This window comes from Copidosoma floridanum, unplaced genomic scaffold (assembly GCF_036245765.1).
Source record: "Copidosoma floridanum isolate Cflo_tuat_1 unplaced genomic scaffold, Cflo_Japanese_pri ptg000014l, whole genome shotgun sequence".
Classification (NCBI taxonomy): domain Eukaryota; kingdom Metazoa; phylum Arthropoda; class Insecta; order Hymenoptera; family Encyrtidae; genus Copidosoma; species Copidosoma floridanum.
Window position 1 is genome coordinate 6,049,290 of NW_028321891.1, and position 22,257 is coordinate 6,071,546.

The window sequence follows — 22,257 nt, forward strand, 5'->3', positions numbered from 1 at the left end:
TGCAGAGGCAAAAAAAAAAAAAAAGACAGTGGTCCAAACACACGCAGTGGTGGGTGTGCAAATTGAGCGCGGACTCCCTCTCGTCAAAGCTCGGAGTAGAGTAAAATCTACGATTTCAGGCAAAGGGTCGAAAAGAGTCAGAGCCAAGAAAAAAAGTCCAAATGTACCCGACTCATGCAAGTCACAATTGTCGCGCGCTCTCTCGCGCCCAAAGAGCCGTGTGTAAGAGTCACTGGTGCGGAATGGCGCCTCCTTTGATCTCTCTCTTTTCTCTGGGATATACCTACTCTTGGCGTAACGGGATTACGCCACCCCCCCCAAGTAATTGCTCGTGAATTTCCCGCGCATGCACGTACCGTTTCGGTGACAATACAACTATACGCAACCCATACGTGCAACGCGTGTGTTTGGTGATACATAAGATAAAATATTAGTGTAAAATAGTATCGGATGCTTATTGTTTGGAAAAAAAAAAAAAAAAAAAAAAAAAAAAAAAAAAAAGGTACAAAAGACCCTTTGTTGTCTTGTGCGAGTAACATTTGCAAAAGCGCCGGCAGCTCGTCAGTGTTGATCAAACACCGACTACCCAAAGGAGGGAGGAGGCGAAAATTTCCTCAAAGCTGAAGGAAAAAAAAAAAAAAAGAAAAAAAAAAGAAGCCAAGCAGACAACCGAAGGAAAATCACGGAGAAATCTTCCGAGAGAAGAATAAGGCAGCAACAAAGGGCCAGCCCAGCAGAGAGAGAGAGGCGCAAAATAAACCCCGCGGCTACGCTGATTGCGGCGGACCCCCGACTACGACCATCTCCCGATATCTCCCCGAATTCCGTGCGTACAGCGCCCTTTTCTCTCTCTCTGCTCCCTACGCCCCCGACAACCCCGTGTACCCTTCGCTCGCTTGTCCTTTTGCTCCCAATCAGCCGCGGCAAATCGAATTGTTTAACATAGCGAACACCAACTGCTACTTAAGCTCGGCATCTGTTGGAACTCTCTGACTCTTTTCTTTCTTTTTTTTTTTTTTTTTTCTTTTTTCTTTCTTTTTCTCTTTTGGAGGGTTTCTCGGGTACAACCCCCTCTTTGGATCAGAGCGCGCGAGACAATTGGTTTTGCGAGCAAAGCTAGCTCGTTTTCTTATAAAAATCAAATCTGCCGAAAACTTGCAGGGTCAAGGGAGAATCACCCAAAATCATCTCATCTCCGAGTGCCAAGCTCGTGAAATGTTAATTTTCGTTTCTCCGATTGTTTTTCGTGTCGAATCAAAACTCGATAAATCATCGGTCGTTCGGTAAACGGCACAATTTCAATCGAATTAAAATCACGGTACAACATGTGTGTACCATACACCTCGACAAATCCATCACCCTCTCGTTAACTAAAATCGCGGGCTTTCGTGTGCGTGCACTATATATATATACATATATGTATATTTATATCCCCCGACCCCCGAGTTTGAAGGGAACCACCGACCAGTGCGAGCCCCGAGCACTTAATAGTTTTAAAGCGGCGGTGGAAAAAGGTGCAAGGAAAGTAAGTATAAAAAAAGAGAGCCCAGCTATGAAATGAACATTGAAGTGAGGGCCGGCCGCCGTCGCCCGAGCACAAAGCCAACTGTAATTGAGCCATTAGATCGATAAGTTATTATAACAGCGCACGCGCCGCTCTCTCTCTCTCTCTCTCACATAATATGTTATACCTTGCGACACACACGCGCGTATTGAAATAAATGCTGTGTGTATTTGTACGCGTATACACGGGTGTGGAGGGGTACGTGTACCCTTCGCTTTTCACGCTCTACCTGCGAGGCGAACTGACGCCGGGCGCGTGTACTCTATTGTTTTTACGAGTCGGCACGTGCGGCGGCCGAATTTGCCCTCTTGAGAAAAAGAGAGACATAAAGTGTGTGCTCGTTGGTTGGAGTCCGAAAGGGGACCCGCTGGCGTGACGGGGATCGAGGAGGTCCCAAAGTATATAGCCTATATAGGCCCGGGTTTTCAACCACTGCATGTACACATGTATACTCCCGTCCAACAACTCCGGAAACGAGGGAATTTCTGAGGCTGCATGCTTGAATCATATTTTATATTTTGAAGTTTATTATAATTTCGAAAAAAAGAAAGTTTGTATGTACTTATCGCTAAAACGATAATTTGCATTTGAATGTATAAATTATCGTGTTAAGAAAACAAGAAATGTCAAGCTTTTATGGATAAGTTTAAAAAAATCGACACGAATCAATCACGTGTTTGGCTATACAATGTGTCATTTACAGTATTGACTTGTGCATGCCAATCTTTAAATAGAATTATGATTGAACAGCTTGTATCGCTAATCAGGTTTTTTCCGTTATCACCACAAATCTATTCCTTGTGCTATTTGAATTTCACTTATACTGGTTAGGGCGAGACTCTAATCGCGCGATGAAAACTTTCCAATGAACAAGTATATATTTGACAAAAACCGCAGCTGTTAATAAAGTTGCTAATCAAACGGATAGCAAGTATATACTTACACGTAAAGTGACGTAAAATGAGTTCAAAGTCGAAAATAAACACCTTCTTGGTTGTCCTTTTCATAATAAATATGCTCGTAATAAAGGAGCAGTAAGTATTTTTTATTGTATATAAAACTTTGGATAAAATGTGTTTCAAGAGAGATAACGATGCTAATACATTATTTCTTCTTTGTGGCTAATTTTAAATATGTTTTTCCAAAATAAATTATTATTTACGTTTGCGTTTTTCAAATTTTTTTTTTTTTTTTTTTTTTTTTTTTTTTTTTTTTTTTTTGTACTTAATCGTTCACGTGTTACATTATTTCTATATTTTTACATTCCCTCAAGCGATTTAGTAGTTATTAAAAATTCAAGTCAAGAGTAGGCAGATACATTCCTCGATACACTTATTGTACATAAAAGTTACTTTATTTAAAAAACACAGTAAAACAAGCCACCCATTATGATTACGCTTTCAAAAATGTTTCATCAATCATGTGTGTGTCTAATAATTTATTATAAATAATATTATCTTATACAAACGCATTTGAAACAATGTATTCAAGTTGAATAATATCGACTGATTTATTTCAACTAATTTCGTAAAATAAATTGCATCAGATGATTTCTTTCAAAAAATATGATCAGTCTATTTAAATAAAATGTTTATATTTAAAATCAATATCTTCCAAAACGAAAATATCAAGCAATTCGTTAAATTTATGAAAATCAATCGTATTTAAATATAATAATCAATAAACAGCTACATAAAAATGTATAATTAAATCTCAAATTAATTAATTAATTAATGTTTATGAAACTTGGTACATCTCTGATTACAGCATTGTCCAAAAGCTGTCCCGTCATGGAGTACCGAAAATGTGATAACCGCTGCATATTTGCTATCGCAATAAAAACTTATTGCGACTGAATTTATGTTGTTGATGTACAAGCTTGAGGAAATATATTGCGTTATAAGCCACAATGCTCGTGTAGGATATGCTGATTAGTTTTATAAATATGTTAGGATTAACTAAACTTTGCTAAAATATTTCAATACAAATTGATAAGACAATAAGATAGTTGTATCTTAATTTTCTCAATCATCATAGGTATATTAATTTTTTTCCACAACATGTATGGTGAAGGCATTTTATGCAAGCAAGTCCTGTAGTTCAAGGTAGTTAAAAAAATATATATCACTGTGACGTACATATTTATGTGAATTAGATAGATAAAAACGTTTACTATGATTTGTACTGATTGTCATAAGTTAATATTTACTTACACCATCAATAAATCAATATAGAAATGGATTAATTAGCAGAAATATTTTTTATCATTTCCTATACTATTTTAAAAATGAGCTCTGCAATTTTTACTTATATTTACTACTGAAAAACTAATTGACCATATTTAAAAAAATTAAGTCAATATCGACTTTCGAGGCCAGATTATTCGTTTTTTAATAGAACTGTGAGCGGACGTTATTTATTCCTTAATGTCGTCTCATGATTTCTATGATCATCAATGATACACTAATTTTTTTCTACAACATGGCTTGCGAAGGAATTTTATGCAACAAGTCCTGTAGTTTGAGGTTGTTAAAAATTTGTGTTGCTGTGATGTCTGTACTTAATTGTATAATGTAAATTAGCTGGCGAAAACGTGTACTATGATTTTTGTTGATTATCATTAGTCTATATTTAATTGTAGCATCAATACATCGGTATAGAAATTAATTATTTTACAGAAATATTTTTTATTCTATATTAATATCCTTTTTCATGTTAACTCAGATTATACTATTTAAAAAATGAGCACAGCAATTTTTATTTATATTTAATACTGAAAAACTAATTGACCATATTTTAAGAAATGTTGTCAACATTGACTTTCGAGGCCAGATTATTTTGAGTATTAATGGAAAATCAGCGTACGTACGTCATTTATTCTTCAATGTCGTCTCATAATTTTTAAAATAATCATAAAATAATTTATTTTTTTTCTTCTACAACATAATATCTTGTGAGGGCATTTTATGAAAGCAAGAATTTTTAATATGGTAGCAATATTTTGTTCACTTTTTACACAATTTTTTTTGGTACAAATGTATCACTGCTCAAGTTGTGAAATCAATTATAACCTTATGTATATAATTTATTATACATGATTTTTCATCCTAACATTAAGCATAATTTTGTGAATTTTTGCAACATTGAGATAGAAAAAACAATTTTGATATTAAAACGTATTTGAGTAAATAAGCTCCCAAAAAAGCTCTATACATCGTAAATTAATGGTTATTTATATGCATTGCAATCATCAGTAGAAGAAAAAAAAATTTATAATAGATGAAAGAAAAAAAACAGGTACAAGATTAAAATCACACGATTTTCTAGTTTGAAAGGTCGCTTGTATTTTAGTGAGATGTGTACCCTATTTGTGCATTAATGTAAAAAGTAGAATCCACATTTTTCTGATAAACTTTTTATCTAGAAGATTGGCAATCAAATTTTAAAATAAACAAATGCAGTTTACAAAAAACTGCCTGTTAATGTAGTTTTAATAAAAAAGATTAATTACTTTTTAGATTTTTGCGTTTCACTTGGGTATAAAAACACGGGGTCTATCTTCCTGAGCTATTGACTTACTGTTGCTCGTAGGCGTAAGAGTTAAGAGTTTACACGTTTCATGAATTCTCAAGCAAACATCAAACTACAGCTAAAAAGGCCAGTATATTTTTGATTAAAATGGGAGTCCCAAAGTCACATAACTTTATAGCTTTCATTTTAATGATGAGTATGCTGATTTCTGTTGGTAAGTGATTTTAACGATAAACTAAAATAAAAGTATTTATAATCGAAAAGCAGTGGCCAATTAAAATTTTGTGGGATCACGTGTCAAAGGCTTCCATTGGACCATTTTGTTATTCGCATGTGTCTAACATTTCACAAGTTTTTTTGTGTACCCTTTAATTGAAATGTGGTTCGTACCAATGTCAAATATAAAGTTAAATAACATAAATTGTTTCAACACAACAGCACCGAGCTTCGGTGCAGATGCCACGTAATGTACAGAAAAAAATAATGGTGGAATTCCCAAGTACGAAAATTTGGTGGTCCCGCATTTTACACTTAAAATCATTATTTTTTTGTAACATAACCCGAAGGTGTAATAAATAAAAAGAAAAATTTTTCTTGACATCAACATTGTATACCGAGCAGTTAAAACTCAATAATCTCTCAAATACAGAGCACTTTGTCACTTTGAGAAAAGGTGGAATTTATTCCGTTCAGTGATAGAAAAAAAAACAACAATGAAATGAAGTCTTATGCCAAATAAGATTTTCCCTTTTAGCACAAGTCAAATTATTATTATTATTATTTTTTTTTTCGCTAGTCTGTTTACTATATATTGTACTCGAACGAAGCATGTACTCGAAACAAATAGAAAAATATCATTTGATTACAGGAATATGTCAGAGGGCAGTATGTAAAACTAACCAAGAATGCAATCAGAAATGCAAATCAATGGGAGCAACAGAAGGTCATTGTATTATTAAGAACCAACAATATGTACAACATTTGAAATTAAGTAGCCCTTCCATGCTTGATCCACTTGTAGAGTTTCTTTGTAACTGCATAGTATACTGATTGATTTAATCAATATGTTGAGCATGTAGTAGTTTTCTTGAAGTTTTTCTCCTCACATTGATAACAGCTGGAGCAATAAATGTAATAAATTTAAATTAACTATTAACCATGATACATGACTTTTTTTATAATATACCATACACCCTTTAGTACACATTTTATTCAGGTATAACTAACGATAGTGGAGATAGCTATATATATCTCACCTAAACCATCAATTAAACGTGGGCGAGGTACAGCTGGCACCATCTGTGTGAACAAGCACATGGTAACAAAGCAAAGTGAAAAATTGTGATTTTACATCATTTAAAATAATTGTCTGTACCAAGTGTACGTTTTACGGTATTTTATCAATTCACTTACTCAGTGTGTTGTATAGTAGTTGATCACGCCACAAGCAAAATTAGTAAGTAGCTCACTTTTGAAGTATTATTTTGAACGATTTGATAACAAATGTCCAAGTATACGCATCGTCCAAAGCGGCGAAGCTTTTTTTAGTTTTTCTCGGTGGAAGAGTCAAAACTAAAACCCAAAGCAAACCCGAAACAAAAAAAACACATTGGGAAAGAAAAAAAAAAAAAAAAAAAAAAAAAAAAAAGAAGAAAGAAATACCATTTGAAATAGTCAACATTGAAGATCCGACCAAAGTTTAAAGAGAGGAAGGGAGAGAGAGAGAGCGCCAATCTATACCCCGGGATCTCAAGTAAGCGCGAAATCGGCTCTTTGCAAGCACCTCGATCCATCCATCCTCTCTCGAGTGCCTATCCGATATCCATCCGCACGCACATACACACACACACGTGTACGAAGCCACGCACATCGAAAACACATCCCTCCTCTTCCCCTTGGACCCACAAAGTGCAAAAAGTAGCAGCGCTCTGCAGCACACCCCCCTTTCCCCCCCCCCTCCACCCACGTCTTTCAACCCCCCCGAAGGAGAAAGCGATGAATAGGAAGCGATACGTACGCGGGTAGAGTCCAGCGATGCGTGAACGTGTCACGCATAGGCACGTGCGGCTGTGTACCCGCACATTTATATATATATATATATATATATATATATATATGAATGTATATGCGCGTACTCCATCGAGGAGGAGAGACACATAATACGTCCCGCGGGGGGCTAACTCTCGCCCCACGGGGCAATATGCTAGCTGTGTAAATTGCGCGAAAGATGTATGGATGTCGGCTGGCTGGTTCCGTGCGTCGATTATTTCTTATTCTTTCGCGTATACACGCGTCGTAGTCGGCCTCGGCGTCATCGTTCCATTCGCGCTCGATTGCCCCCCGATTGCGCCTCTTCTTTTTTTTTTTTTTTTTCTTTTTTCTTCTCCTTTGGACGGTGAGACAGGAAGGAGAGCGCGACTGCCCCGGGACACGTTTTTCTCCTCGTCTCCCCCCGCCATTTCCGTTTTATCGTTTCCTCCTGTGTAGCCATACATAAACACATTTGACGCGACCTTGGCTCATATATACATGCACATTGAAAATAATACCTCGGTTACACAGAAATCTCAAAAAATGAGGTGAGTAAAGCACGTGACAAATTACACGAGTCGAAGCTAAAAACTATATGGATTTTCCCACGCCCCGCACAAGGGTCAAGTGGCCCGATAACCCCCGGTGCAGGTGTTGTATCAATCCATGCCAAGTCCTTACTTTTTATTTTTCACCCCCAAAATTCACCGACGCGCGTACACTCGACTTTCAAATTGATCCTTAATCTTTTTCCCTCGGCCTCCCCCGTCGACGAGTGCGCGTATCACGTATATAGGGGTACGAGTTAATCGTCACGGTCAGGTGCGCCCTCCCTACATATATACATACATGTATATATACGCACGTACACCCGTGTGTTCTTTCACGTATACTCTGTATACCCACATGTTATATTCGTGCAGTACAGGCCTCAGGTGGGCAGAGAAAGAAAGAAAGAAAGATCGTACGGAGGGAAAGTAAGGCCACGCTCAGGAAAGGCTTCGAGTAGGCGGGGAGGGTAATTACCATAGACGGTGAGGTAAATATATAGGGAAGGAAGGAAGGAAGGAAGGAAGGACAGGGAGAGAGGAGTAGGCGGGGAAAGATAGCAAAAAAGTAAGTAGAGGAGGTAGACGAATGGTCAGCCCTCCGAGATACACGTTATACAGATTGTCGTGGGCGCGCATTCAAAGGGATCGCGGTTTTTCGGTTCAACGCAGGTTGCGCAGTTGGGATTGGTAATCTATTAGTCACCTTTTTTTCTTTTATTCCTCTCTTTCTCTTCGGTATTTGGATCACACGCGCGGGATCGATTGCTCCCGCAAGTGTACCAAGGACACTCGAAGCACGTACGTTCCAGCCACTGGTACTCAACATGCCCCGTCTCGGTCGTAAATTTGGGGGCTGCATAAAACCGAGTGGAAAATCGATGTACTTGACGTCTTACTTGTATATGCACGTGTACAAGCTTGCAAGACGAACGAGAAGGAAAAAGAAGAAGAAAGCCGCAGCAGTGATGTAAATAAAACAGGTTGGAAAAAAAAAGTAGGTGCGAGGCTGCCCAAGGCGGGGCCGGTAAATAATATTCTACACCAGAGGGGTATATGTGTACATGTGCATGTATACACACGTGCGAGAGGCGACAACGAAGGCGAAGTAAAAAAAAAAAAGAAAAAAAAAGTGGTCACCGCCTGGAGCTCGAAAAGACGCGAGTCTCACCCGCGCTCACACTCCCAAAGGGGTGAGAGTATAAAAATATGTATATATAGATAGCAGCTATATAGCGTGTCTGTGCACCCGATGATACACACACGCGTGATCCCCCGTACAACCGGCGTGTGGCTCGAGAACGTGGCGTTGCGTGACTTCCTGACGTCCCGCTGTGCCCCTACATACATATACAACAGCACAGAGAGAACAACTCGACCCTGCGCCCATTCTCTCTCTCTCTCCTTGTTCCTTTCGTCTTACTCTTCTCACTCGCTCCGAGTCACTTATCTCTCTCGGCTTATTTTCTTTGTTGCGAGTTTTCTACCGCTCGTAAGCTCGTTACTTTCCCTTCGGCCTCTCGCTAACTTCTCCGACTGTGACTCCTCTCTCCCTTTTTCTCCGTCTTTTCCACCCCTCCCCTGCCCGTTCCTCATAACACGTATACACCTCATTGTTTAGCCATTACGAGCTCGTTTGATACTTGGCGGTCATTCGAGTCGTATATATATCTTCCAGACGAAGGAAGCTTGCAGGTATACGTACAAGTGGTGTGGTCTTTGTATCTTTGGTTGAAGAAAATAAGCTAAATCTAGAGTAGAAAGTGAAAAAAAAATAAATAAAAATTTTCATTTCCGTGATAAGATGAGCAAAAAAATGAACATCACACCGTAGGCAAGTACAAGTATGAGCCAATAACCCCCCCGAAAAAAAAGGGGGCACCCGCCGAGAAAAAACACACGCAGTGAGGTATACAGTCGAGCAAAACCCAAGGAAGCGTGTATTACGTGTACCGAGTCGAGACAGCATCAAAGAATAACACACACGAGACACGCTCAGCTCGTCCTGTTTACGTGTACATACCCACGATTGTGTATATTATATATATATATGTGCGTCAAGCAGTTTCATCTCAAAGCTCGTCCTTTGTAATTTCAATTTCACGGGCCGGCAGTGGTGCCGCACCGGCGGTCAGCTTGCATTTGCCGGCGTTAGCGCCCTTGTCAGCGACAGCCCCGTGTTACAAAAGCCCCCGAGGCTGGGTTCAAGTGAGAGAAAGAGATTGTGGTTAAATTAATATCTAGAGAATGAAAAAGACCGAGGGAGGGGCACAAGTGGTATAGCGGGTGACACTATAGAAAAGCACTTTAGAGTCCGTATTGTAGTGTTTGAATTTTCTTAAACTGCGCAAAGTTTTGGGATCGGTGGCCATACGCATTTTTCATATCTTGGTAGGAGAAAAAAAGCTTTCCGTGCAAATGACTGTAGAGTCATTTTTAAAACTCTTTGTACCTATTTTTTACACCACAAATTAAAGTCCATTTTAACTCATTTTCAATAACACGAAGTAAAGTGTTTTTACGCTTTCAAGGATAAAAGTACCATAACACTGAAAAATCAAAGTAAAAAATTGTGTGAACGAAGCTTAATTTTCCGAGCTATTACATATACAAAAGGAAGCAATGTACACCAATCGATAAAAAAAAAAAAAAAAAAAAAAAAAAAAAAAAAAAAAAAAAAAAAAAAAAAAAAAAAATCTAGTTACAATAACAAAAGATCCCAATTGGTTGGTACCATTATTGTTCGACCGCTTGCACCGAGCGAATTTTCATTACGCGTATACAGTCTAATCGAAAACGATCATAGTTTTTCCAACCCCCGTCCCGCTCTCGATGTATATATAACCCCTTGATTCATCCAGGCGTCGTCCCAAAATAAAACGTGCACCCCAACCCTCGTGTCGTTTAAACCTCAATCCCCCCCCTCCTCAAAGAGTCACACCCACGCGAGCAAACACAGCCCAAATAAAACAGGCACTACAGCCCAAGCGCGAAACCTCGCACCTGGCCCCGAGGGCCTTCCCTATACAATACATATATACACATACCTGTATACGTATTATACACGAAGCCAAAGCTCAGCTCGCTTATATAACGAGCGAAAGCCCGCTGGGCTTTAAATCTCATTCTCTCTTCTTTTTAAGCTCAGGGTATGAGCAAACGCACGGAGCCTCAGGGCACTCGTCTTCGTCCTCCACGAAGGGGAGAACCCGTACACAAAGGCCCGCTCTCCGTCTTCGTCCTTTCAGCACGTATATGTGTTTGTGTGTGTGTGAACACACGAGCCAACACACTTTTTTGTCATCTCACCTTTGGTCGGTGCACTTTCCGCTTCTAGAACTGTATGGGGTCTCGCGCAACCACGGGGCTTTTCTTCATCTCTCTGTGTTTGCGAGCAGTGTGTGGGAGAGGCTCTCTCGAGAGTAATGGAGGGTTTTTAGGCCACGATTGTACTTTATTCCCGTCACCTCTCCTGCGAGAGCTTTCATGTGTTTTTGATTTCATAAGATGCATGTAATCATCGCGTATAATTATATACGTTCAGGTTTGGGCACGGATACTTTTTTTTTTTTTTTTTTTTTTTTGTAACATAGTGCTTTAACAACACTTGTTTTCTCCAGCAAGAATAATATACTACAGTGTCAAAAAGAAAAAGGAGAAGTCAAAGTATTTGGAAAAGCATTAAAATACGTTACAACGAAATTTAATAACTAAAACTTATTCTAGTAGAAAAAAAAAAAAAAAAAAAAAAACTAGAAGAATTTTCCAGCGAAGAGATTACAATTTATTTAGAAAAAAAGAAAAGAAAAGTTTTTAAAATTGTTAACGAATAACGTGTTATGAAAAGAAGATTGGCCAATCCGAGCCAGACAACATGAATAAAAATTAACACCCAGTAGTGGCGCTAATGGTCGAACCGAGAGACTCTATTATACAGCGGGGGAGTATCTCGTAATTAAAACAACGGCGAAGACGCCATAAAAGAAATCATAAAGAATACAGCCCAGAGACGACGGTGGCACGGAGATGAATGTACAGTGTAAGAGAAAGAGTGGTAGAAAAAAAAAAAAAAAAATTAGCAAACTCACCCTGTCCAGGGGCTGGCGACGTGGCGTGGCTCCAGCCGCCCTTGTACGAACTACTGGCATCTGCAAGACAGAAAAAAAAAAAAACAATTGAGAGTGTGGCGCTAATTAGATACGCCAGTGTATATCATTTGAGATGGGGAAGGAGGAGGTGCGCGCTGTCGTCACGCTCATCCTAATAATTGTCATCGTCGTTTAATGTCATGAAATATTGTCGAGCTTTCGCGTACAGTATAGGCGTCGGAATTAATGGTCCGTGGGCTGTCCTGGCGGTCATTTAGAGGTGTCAAGTAGGATTCATTGTCTTTATAATGGCTCGATCGTCAAAATGTATTTTTTTTTTTTTTTTTTTTTTTTTTTTTTTTTTTTCCACATGAACATACTACACACTTTAAAACATATATTCTTACAACTCAATTCACAATTACAACTGCTTATGTTGCAGAGTACATGTATTATTTTGTCACAGGTGCATTGATAGATTAAGTACATTATTTAAACTTAAAGAATCGGGTTCTTTTCCACCACATCGTCATTCAATTGAATCACTTCATAAACGAAAAAAAGTCCATGCAGAGCAATAATTTTTATTCATCATCGAGTAAAGGTACACAATACTGTAAGAAAACGATAGTCCGATGTACAGTAGTAGGATGGCGGAGAAAGGGAGGTAGGAAAATCCCTATGTAAATACTAATACACGCTCGGGCAGGAGGAAAAATTTCGTGCTAATCGCCAATGTCAACATTGACCGGGTCAATATGCTTTTTTTCTTTTTTTCCCCTTCTTCGGGATTCCCGAGGGTGCGATTGGCATACAGTGGGTGTGTATAAAAATCAAGAGGCATCGGACTGTCAGATACGGAGGCGATTTTTTTTTATCGCCTCCGCTACAGTGATTTCATCCCCCTCGTCTCGTCGTCGTTAAAACGTATGTAAGCACTTGCTTCGACTTGATTCTTAGACTACTGTGCACCCTTTTTGTCTTTAGCCCATTGCCCACTGAACACGAGCTTTTTAGATTTATCGTAAACTCAAATGATTTTTTTTTTTTTTTTTTTTTTTTTTCTTTACGAAAATCATACCAAGCAATTGAAAATATTATTAAAAAAGGGACACGTGAACTTCCGTGAGATTTTTACTCGAGCAGTGAAAACCACAATGCAATTAAGTCTCAATAAAGTCTCCCTCAAAATTTTACCTGTCGGAATATTTTACAACAGTTTTTAACCAACAATGTCCATTTATATATGTGCTGAGTGCACATTTCTCAACCACCGATTAAACTCGATAGTTTTTAAAATTTCCAAAGACAGAAAGTAAATACCTTCCAAGTTGATCAATTTCACCGTAAAACTTTGTAAGTCCACCATTGTAAAAAAAAACCACTCCATCATTTTACAAAATCCGGGAAAGTCGAAGCAACGTCAGCTTCCAAAAAAAAAAAAAAAAAAAAAAAAGAAAAAAAAGTCCAGTAACAACCCCGTAGGCTCTCCCCTTCCACGCGCTGTGTCCACAGAGGGTCAGTGTTTATCGACAGATATATATTTTCATTTGGCAGTTATTGGCAAACGGCGCCGGGGCACGACATCGGTGTAGCGCGTGTTTGCCCCGCCTCGCGTTCCCCGGGTCCCGCGAAAAACCCGTCGGCCGTCGCTCGAGCAAACACGCGGCGCTCCGGCAAGTCCATTAATGAAACCTCGGGTTTCACGTGCGTTTCGGGCTCTCGCCTTTCTACGCCCCCCCCCCCACCCGATCGCTCTCGGACGACGCGCTGAGTGCTCTTCTTTTCGGAAATGGATACCGTGTGTCCGCGTCTGTTTGCCTTGCACGGGGGGGCTTTCGTTTTCGGCCCTTTCGGGAAAAAAACACGGCTGATCCTCGGGATCATCGGGGGTGAGATTTTTCTTTGTTCGGGGGTGTTTTCGGGATTGTTTCGGTCGATCAGAGCAGGACAAAAGGGGCCATTTAAAACATATATGTTTCGTCTTTACATGAGATCAGAGGAAGTGTTGATGCCAATAAACGCAATCAATGGGATGTGCGACTCAGGTGTCACTGTACAAAATAATCAATACGATTTTTGAAAATTATATTTTTATGTTTATTGTTAAGATCAATAATTTTTTAAATATCCCAGTGAGTGGGGCAAGCTGATTTTATAATTGTACAAATGCTTTTTTACTAATGGAATCTTACTACAGAGTATTCTTTTTTGTAAATGATAAAAAAAAAAAAAAAAAATAAAAAAAAAAGAAACATAAATTTACCATTGGGCCAAGCATATTGTCATAGAATTCTTTCTTTCTACTGATTTTTCGGTAATGAAATTCTTATGAAATTCATCAATCATCAAAGAGAGTTGCAGACACTTTGAAAAAATAAATTACTTTTCACAACAAATGTGATTCAGACTATCCGTCATTGAATAAATAATCTTGGATCGAGTAAGACAACAACAAAAATCCTAGCTAACTCACCCGATACCATATAGTTGATTCAAACGGAAAAAAAAAAAAGAAAAAAAAAAAAAAGGAAACAAACAAACAACGATAAAAACGTACCGGCGAACAGCATCGATAAATTGGTAAAGGCCGTGGTGCGCGGTAAATCGGCGGCGGTGCTGCCGCTGGCCTTGAGGTCCAGCATAGCTTGCCAAGCCCAGCCGCTCGAGGGGTCTGGCCCCGCGCCACCGGCTCTCGCGCCAGTAGCTGTGGGCCTCGGCTGCTCTGTCTTACTTTCGACAGGTATCCCCCGCACTGTATACTCGATCAAACCGCACAAGACCCCATGACCCTTGTACCCGATAACTGTATTTCCACTTTTTTTTTTCTTTTTCTTTTCTTTTCTTTTTCAACGTTATTATTGCACGGTAGCAGAATAACACCAGAGTTCCCTTTTAGCGTCCACCCTGTAAACTGCAATACAAACAGGATACCCCCTGTAGTCGTAGTCGTCGTCGCAGTGTCAGCGCGATCGTGCCCGTCTTGCACTTACCCCGCAACTGGAAGTGCCCGAACCGCCGCGAATTTCAAAAAGTCACCACACACGCGCCAAAGGGGCGACAGAGAGTGGGACGAGATACACACGCCCTACCCCACTAACACCACCAGACACCGACATGTAGACGGAGGGATGAAAACACACACGCGCGCACACAAGATCCCCTTGCCGGAGGGTGGCCAAGTCTCGGAGAAAAGGTGGGGCACGAGGGAAAGAAGCTCAAGACCCGCCCATTTCGCGCTGGGCTGAGAGGGAGGGGGGTGGTGGTGGTGATAACCCCGAGGTCGCGTAGGCGGTGCTTGGACTTGGCGCGTGCGCCCCTCGGACGTAGCCCCGTGCATGTAGGTAGGTACGACACACGCGAGGATACGTAATAGAGGAAAGGTGGTGGTGCGCGACGACCTCGAGGCTGATGCTGCACTACTCGGAAGCACTACAGAGAAGTGGAGAGAGGGAGGGAGTGCTCTCATGTGGGCTAGCTTTGGCAGTTGAGGGAGGAAAAGAAGCGCCCTTTGAGCCAGACCAGGAAATTGTTTTAATTTGGGCCGGGTTCGCGCCAAAGCAGCGGTGTACAGGAGGCAGCTCAGTGAGGGGTGCTTTGAGGCTCGGGTTGAAAAGAGAGAGAGAGAGATGAACTTTGCCGGTTGGAGGAGGAGGAGGTGGCGTTTCGGGGAACGGAAAGGCGCGGCGGCTGGGGTGTTTTGTCGGAGGAAATTCGCGAGGTTGTCGTTGGGTTATCGACTCGCCGTGTATAGGGATGCTTTTCGAATCCCAAATTATTCGTCGACTCTTGAAAAAAAAAAAAAAAAAAAAGTCCGAGAAAAAGCCCTCGCCATGGGTGCGGGTTATCGAGAGTGATTCATGGAAAAAAAAGGAAAAAAGTAGAGTTTCGACACCCAAATTACGTACTCGTGAGCGTATATTAGCACACACGAGCCGTATTGTGGCTTATTGCGTTGCGATCTGTACAAGCTCGCAAAGTAGGTATGTTACATGTACATACATACACCGCGAACCCTCGGTGCAGGTGGGTGCACAAGGGCTGGCGTTAAATTTATGCAGAAACGAGAGTGAATGCGTACAATGAAGAAAGAAAAAAAAAAAACGGCGACAGGTGGTGTCAGTCGGGGAACATGGCACGTGAGTTTTCACTAACCGACGGCAGTACCGATACGTATACACATAATACCTAGATGCATCTTTGGAAAAATTTTGTTTGTGGGCCCTTTCGGTACACGGCAGTCATCGTGTATATGGTTATGATCGAAAAGGAGAAGAAAAACCGATCATTCCATAAAAACCACAACAGCTTGAAGCGAAAAAGGTTTACCGTAACCGGCAAGTGGACACTCATATCCGTATAGGCACACCCTCCCTCTGTGCATACATTAATTCAGCAAAAGAGGGCCCCGTGATTCATGCCACGTTACACGTACATATACGCCCGTGTGGGTGCATACATTTACGGGTATCGTATCGAGCGAACCGATCGGGCCGATTAGAAACACGGCAGTGCATGGGGTATGTAAGCAAAACACCTCGACCGCGTACGCGTACGGACAAGTACATTATAGTGTGTTGCACCGCGCGAGTGTACTCGATGAGTGTCTCGAGTGGGCTCCATATATATATATACATAGATGCTAGATGTTGTGGCGTATAGGGCAATGGATGCAAAAGAGCGAGGGCCCCTATTGTTTCCGAGGGTGGTGTGCACGTCACAAGTACAGCTGCAGAGTAAAATGAAATTTCTATTGGGTTATCGGCACAAGCCGCTGTGCGTGGTATTGTTGTAACTCGTTTGTTTGCTATGTTTTTCTTTATTTCTAATAAACTGACGAAATTTCCTACGATCTATTAAGTAATGCTTACCGATTAGCAATTATTATATATTTTAAATCAACATACTTTTTCACTCAACACTCAATTAGTCGCGGCTTCGAGAGAGCAGTTCTCAGCTAACACGAGAAAAACAACTGCATACAAGTGAATATACTTTGATTTGAAAGAGAAGAGATTACGATCATCTCCTTCTGGTAACAAAAGAGAAAGAGGAACATAAAGAATCAACTTACGTTCAATTAAAAAAAAAAAAAAAAGAAAAAAAAAAGAAAAAAGAATTTAATAACCCGGCAATAAAGAACAACGCAACCCTCGACCCATATACCCCACGGTGCAAACACAGGGTAGTGATTAAGGCCAACCCTGCATCACAGGAACGATATATATCTACGTGCATCTGTGCATTCGTATATTATACCTATATACACCACATACGCACCTACATATGTATATATGAGAGTGTAATATATTCTCACGGAGGCTTTACGTATATTGTATACTCGTCCACCTACAATAGCACGTATAGTTTAAGGGTAGCGTCGTGTGTTTACAAAAATGTCTAGTTGGCCATATCGAGGGTGTTTGTATATACAGGGAATAAGAAAAGGGCCGGGGGGGGGGCTGAATAAAACATATAGAGTGCAAGGTAAGAGTAAATTTCCACCGAGGATTTATACACGTAGAGTTACGGTCCCGGGCACGAAGTGGGAAGAAAAGAAAAAAAAAAAAAAAAAAAAAAAAAATGGCACGCGCTCGCATCATCGGGCACTCGAGGAGCGATCGCGCGTTAAATGCGCCACGCTGTACAATGTCTATATGTGTATATACGGGGATTGGGCCCCACACAGAGCGTGTACGTATGTACCGACGGGGAGAATAGATTTCGAGGGGGTTGGTCGCGTGGCTGGCGCGTGCCACCCCGCGCACGTACGATCACCTCCGTTGTATAATATATGTCTCTCTCGCTTTATCTTACGCTCGATGTCCGACTGGCCGTGAATGCCTTCTCTCTCTCTCTCCTCGATTGCTCATTCACGGTGCTCGTGGAAAGCTTTTTCGACTTGGGGGGGGGGGTGGGGCGAAAATTACAGAGTCGAAATTAGCTGGGATTAAAGCACGACGGGACTAGCTTTTTACATCGGTATATCATTATCATTGTTGCACACTGCACACACTGCCCATGGGAGTCTATTATATAATATCATGTAGACGCGCGCGGGTTGACGCGTCGATTGACGCGTGTTAAGTTGAACGCTTTGCTATGTGTGCATACATATTGTTTTATTCATATTTTTTTTTTTTTTTGTTTTTTCTTAGCACAAAGTGACGACTGCTGATGTAATGTTACTGTAATGTTGTCGCAAGCCACCAGGGCCGCGTTTAAATTGGCTGTCGAGCTTAGCGCTACCTTCGTTTTGGGCGAGCTGCTTTTATCGTCCAAAGGTGTAACAAACGTCCCTTTGGTCGCAAGAAGCGGACGTGAGTCCGAAACGACGCCAGCTCGATTTGCGGAAGCGAAGGGCATTTTCCCACAAAAGTCGGCACGCGCGCGAGGATCGATTATCACGCGTGGCCGGCTGGGCGCAGCCTGAAAAATAAATTATCTCTCCTCGCTGACGCGCAACGTATTCTGCGGCACATACATGTATGTATATATACATGGGCCGTCACAGCGGGACACCTACGTATATGTCCCCCCCTCTCCCCCATCGCCACGTTGCTTCAGCGCAGCGACTCTCGAGAGCACATGGGAATAACGTAATTATGACGCTCTCAAAGTCAAGAGGGATACGCACTGCTTTAGGGTATAAGTATAGCAAGTTGTGGCCATTTCATCGTGGGTATCATCAATCAGAAGACTGCACTCGCGGTGCAGTGTGCGAATAAACTTTTGGCGCGGATAAATCACGCCCTGGATCCTCGACGGGGACAATAAAACGCTCGTTTAGCCTCCGACTCTTTTCACGTGCACCAATGGGGGTCAGGGGGGGGGTGAAACTCGATCGCCGTGGACACTCGAGAGCCGATGTCTCTTTTTCGGCGGTACCATCAGACACGGGGTTTGGCTTATCTCGTGGCTATATACGAGGGATCTTTGTTTTGTCTCCCCTTACTAAGGTGCGAACGCTTTTTGGCATTGGGCACCTTATCGGAAGGGGGCCGGGGTGTATCATCTCTCGCTCAGGGACCCCAGGGCGAGATGAGGTAAGATTACAGTTTTATCTCGATCGGTATACATACCGAAAAGAATCGGGTGTCAGGTGGGCGAGATAATAATATAATAATCTCCACTATTACTCCTGTCGGGGGTTGGGGGTGATTCTTGTAACGAAACATCGGCCGGGACTTTTGGTGATGTATACACGTATACACCCCCACAACGAGAGATGCTTTGATTGAATGTAGACCAGTGATGGAACTCCGCAAACGTAGAAAGCCAATCTGGACTAAAGTGCGGTATACACTCCACTTCAATCAAAACCGGCGGGGAGGGCTCGATGGCTTTTTTCTTTGGACCTACTTTCGAGGGCAGGGGGGATACTCGTACACACCCGTTTTGAACAGCTAATCATATATCCCCACCCCCCCCCCAATACCTACATATATACACATACAAGCAAATACATCAACTAAAAAAAAAAAAAAAAAAAAAGATAGGACCTACGATACGCATTATCTCGAGATGGGTACACGCGTTTGTTACAAGGACCACCACCACCACCACCACTAACTCTCGGAGGAATCACGACATACACGTGTATACAATGCGTTGGGCGAGAACACGAGGGAAGAAGAAGAAGAAGAAGAAGAAGAAGAAGGAGAGCGGGCATTATTATTGTGCGAGCCATGAAACATGACAGGGTGGGGCCTATTGTTGAACTCGAGCGGGGGGGTCACAGACGAGCGAGCCAGCATACATACATACATATAATATGTATGTACCTAAAAAGGACTCTCCCTTCTCTCTCGTCTGGCTGGGTTATACATATACCTACTACATAACACGATAAGAAGCGATGCCACTTTGTTACGCGCGTTTGCAGTGTACGTATGTATAACAATACATATATATATATACAGGAGGGGGTTGAAATCGGCGAGTAGCTTAAGTGCCCTCTCTCTCTCTTCGCGATATTCGCTACACAATGCATGCACATAATACATGTATACGTGTCTCTGTCTATGGATGCGGTGGTGGGTGTATATATATATATATACATCTTTTTTTCGCGTATAGACACACCCACGCCCCTATCTTTTTCTATTCCCTCGAGCGGATCATTTCGCGGATTGAATTCGTTCTGCCCATACGTATATCTTTTGCGTGTATTCTCCCCATTGGGAAAATATGCTTCGCGTAGGTACATACACGCACTACCATCATACGGGACGAGTGTATATATCGCACACGGATTTGACGTGACATTAACATGTGTACCTAATAGTACACGTGATGGCACTGTATATTAATATATTATACATGTATGTACCCCAGGGCGTGCGTGTAACGACGAAATAATGCCAGCAGTGCACGCGAGATAGTGAAAATTGAAATCAATTGCTTGTATATATACACACACATTTATAATGGGTAACGAGGCTACTTTCCGAGAGGCAGCCGAAAAAGCCACTCGCCCGAGGCAAACATTGATTTTAAAATGATGGGGTAACGTAGGTACAGGCACGTGTGTAGGCGTGCGCGAGTAGGGTAATCGCGAGAATCGAGGCGTGTGGGAATCAATGATGGAACATATAGAGCTCGGCGTTCGGGGAAGGGGTGCCGTTGCGGTGGCAAAGAGGGCCATGGTGTATAAATATGCACGAGAAAGAAGAAGCTGTGAGGGGGTGGGGGGGGGGGTAAGGTGCCGGGCGCAGACCGCGCAAACATGTCAGGCGAACGGACGAACGCGTGTTTGCGAAATCGGCCTTTTTAAAATGCCAAACAGACTCGCCCCCCCCCCCCGTCCTCGTACATTGTACTCGAGATCTCCTTTTCCGCGCCACTGCGTTGTATCTTTCTTCCTTTTTTTTTTTTTTTTACTTTGGCGTTTCACACATAGCTCTCTATTGGCGAAAGATTGATTCTTCCCGGGAATCGATTGCTCGTTAATAATAAAACAGTCTCATCGAAAAATGCACAGAAACGTATTGTTATCCTTCGTACATGTGCTGAAAACTATAATTATTTTGTCCCGGTACGGAAGAGTTGACGAAAAGTCGCGCGTTGCTGTATAATACCCGCGAGATTATGCAATCGCGATGGATCACAAAGTTCGAGGCGTTTCGAGAAAACTCCGAGGGATAATGAGAAACGTATCTGAGTGGGGGGGTGACCGAGGAAATGAAATATTCATGTTACACGCGAAATTCGAAATGCGACGATTATGCTCGTGTGTGTGTGCACAAAGCTTTTGCCGTTTCATGCCGTTAAACGCTCGCAAGCACTTTTTTGCATACTTCGAGGAAACAGCGTTGTATACACATCGCTGGTGTGGCTCATATCACGTAGCGAAAAAGCCAGTGTTAAATAAATATACATACACATTACACCCGATAAAACGAGGGTGTAAGCGAGTAAAAAGTATATATCGTGTAAAAGTGGTTGAAGGGCAAGTCTCGAGGGGAGTAAGGGAGAAAAGGCGGTAGATCATCAGCGGGAGTTGGCATTTAGACGCGGGTGTATGCATATCTCGGCAATAATTAGTCGTTAGCGGCGGACTACATGAACCGTGGGACAATTAACAATGTGTACACACGGTGTTATATTGTACACGGGCGTAACTTTGGAACGGGGGACGCGGGACGAGGGATTCCTTTTGTTCAACGGCTGCGTTCTTCCGTGACGTAATTAATGGGCATTTTCGCCCGCCTCCTCGAGGAGGACGCTCCTTTCTTTTTGTTTCTCCAGCAGCTCGGGGGGAGGGTCTATTGAAGAAGAGAGCCCGCAAATCCACTTGGCCGCCGAGACTGGAATCCTCGGGGTTCTGGGAGGATGGAACAAAAAAAAAAAAAAACTTTTCGGCTGGATGTTTGCTGCGCCTCTCTGGCTCGATTGGATTAGTTTCGGTAGCCAAGGGAGATAACTAAGGGCACGAGGGTTTGGTAAAAATCACACGTACCGCGCGTTTGGAGGTGAAATCGAGTGATGTACGGGTTGCCAATGGGTTATTTTTTTATTATTTTTTTTTTATTTCGTTCGTACAATCTTGTGCTTGTAACTGGTAAATTTTTGTAAAAACGAGCGAGTCACCCAAGTTACAAAAAAAAAAAAAAATTAATTCAACCGGATCTATGGGGCTTTTTTGGGAAATTGTTATTATAATACGCCTACGAGCTCGATTAGTCAGAAAAGCTTTGGATTAAAAAGTGAGACAAACATTTTTAAACCCAACAATGCCCTTTCTCACATGCTTATGTATAGGTACTGTAAAACTAAAAAAAAAATGGAGTAACTTTGTATGCGCTGTCAATCTCAACGCGTAGACGCGTCGCCGGAAACTGTGGACCGAATCCCTTCGTTGTCGACAAATACAGATTCACCGAATATTCGGTTGAAATTTTCCGACTGTGGCGGAAGGTGCCGGCGGTAGCGACGACGGTAGAATGGAAATGAACGCCGGAGGGAAGCGGCGCGTCTTTGGCGGAAGCGTCGC

General features: G+C 41.8%; 1 protein-coding gene across 3 annotated transcripts in view; it reads right to left on the reverse strand.

Moving 5' to 3' along the window:
* Window positions 1-22,257, reverse strand: part of Ets65A (DNA-binding protein D-ETS-3) — a 48,970-nt gene that overhangs the window by 6,838 nt on the left and 19,875 nt on the right. For all 3 annotated transcript variants that reach the window (XM_014355317.2, XM_089591959.1, XM_014355318.2), the window contains exon 3: window positions 11,763-11,822. In XM_014355317.2, coding sequence (XP_014210803.2) covers window positions 11,763-11,822 — 60 coding nt within the window. The remainder of the gene's footprint in view (window positions 1-11,762; window positions 11,823-22,257) is intronic.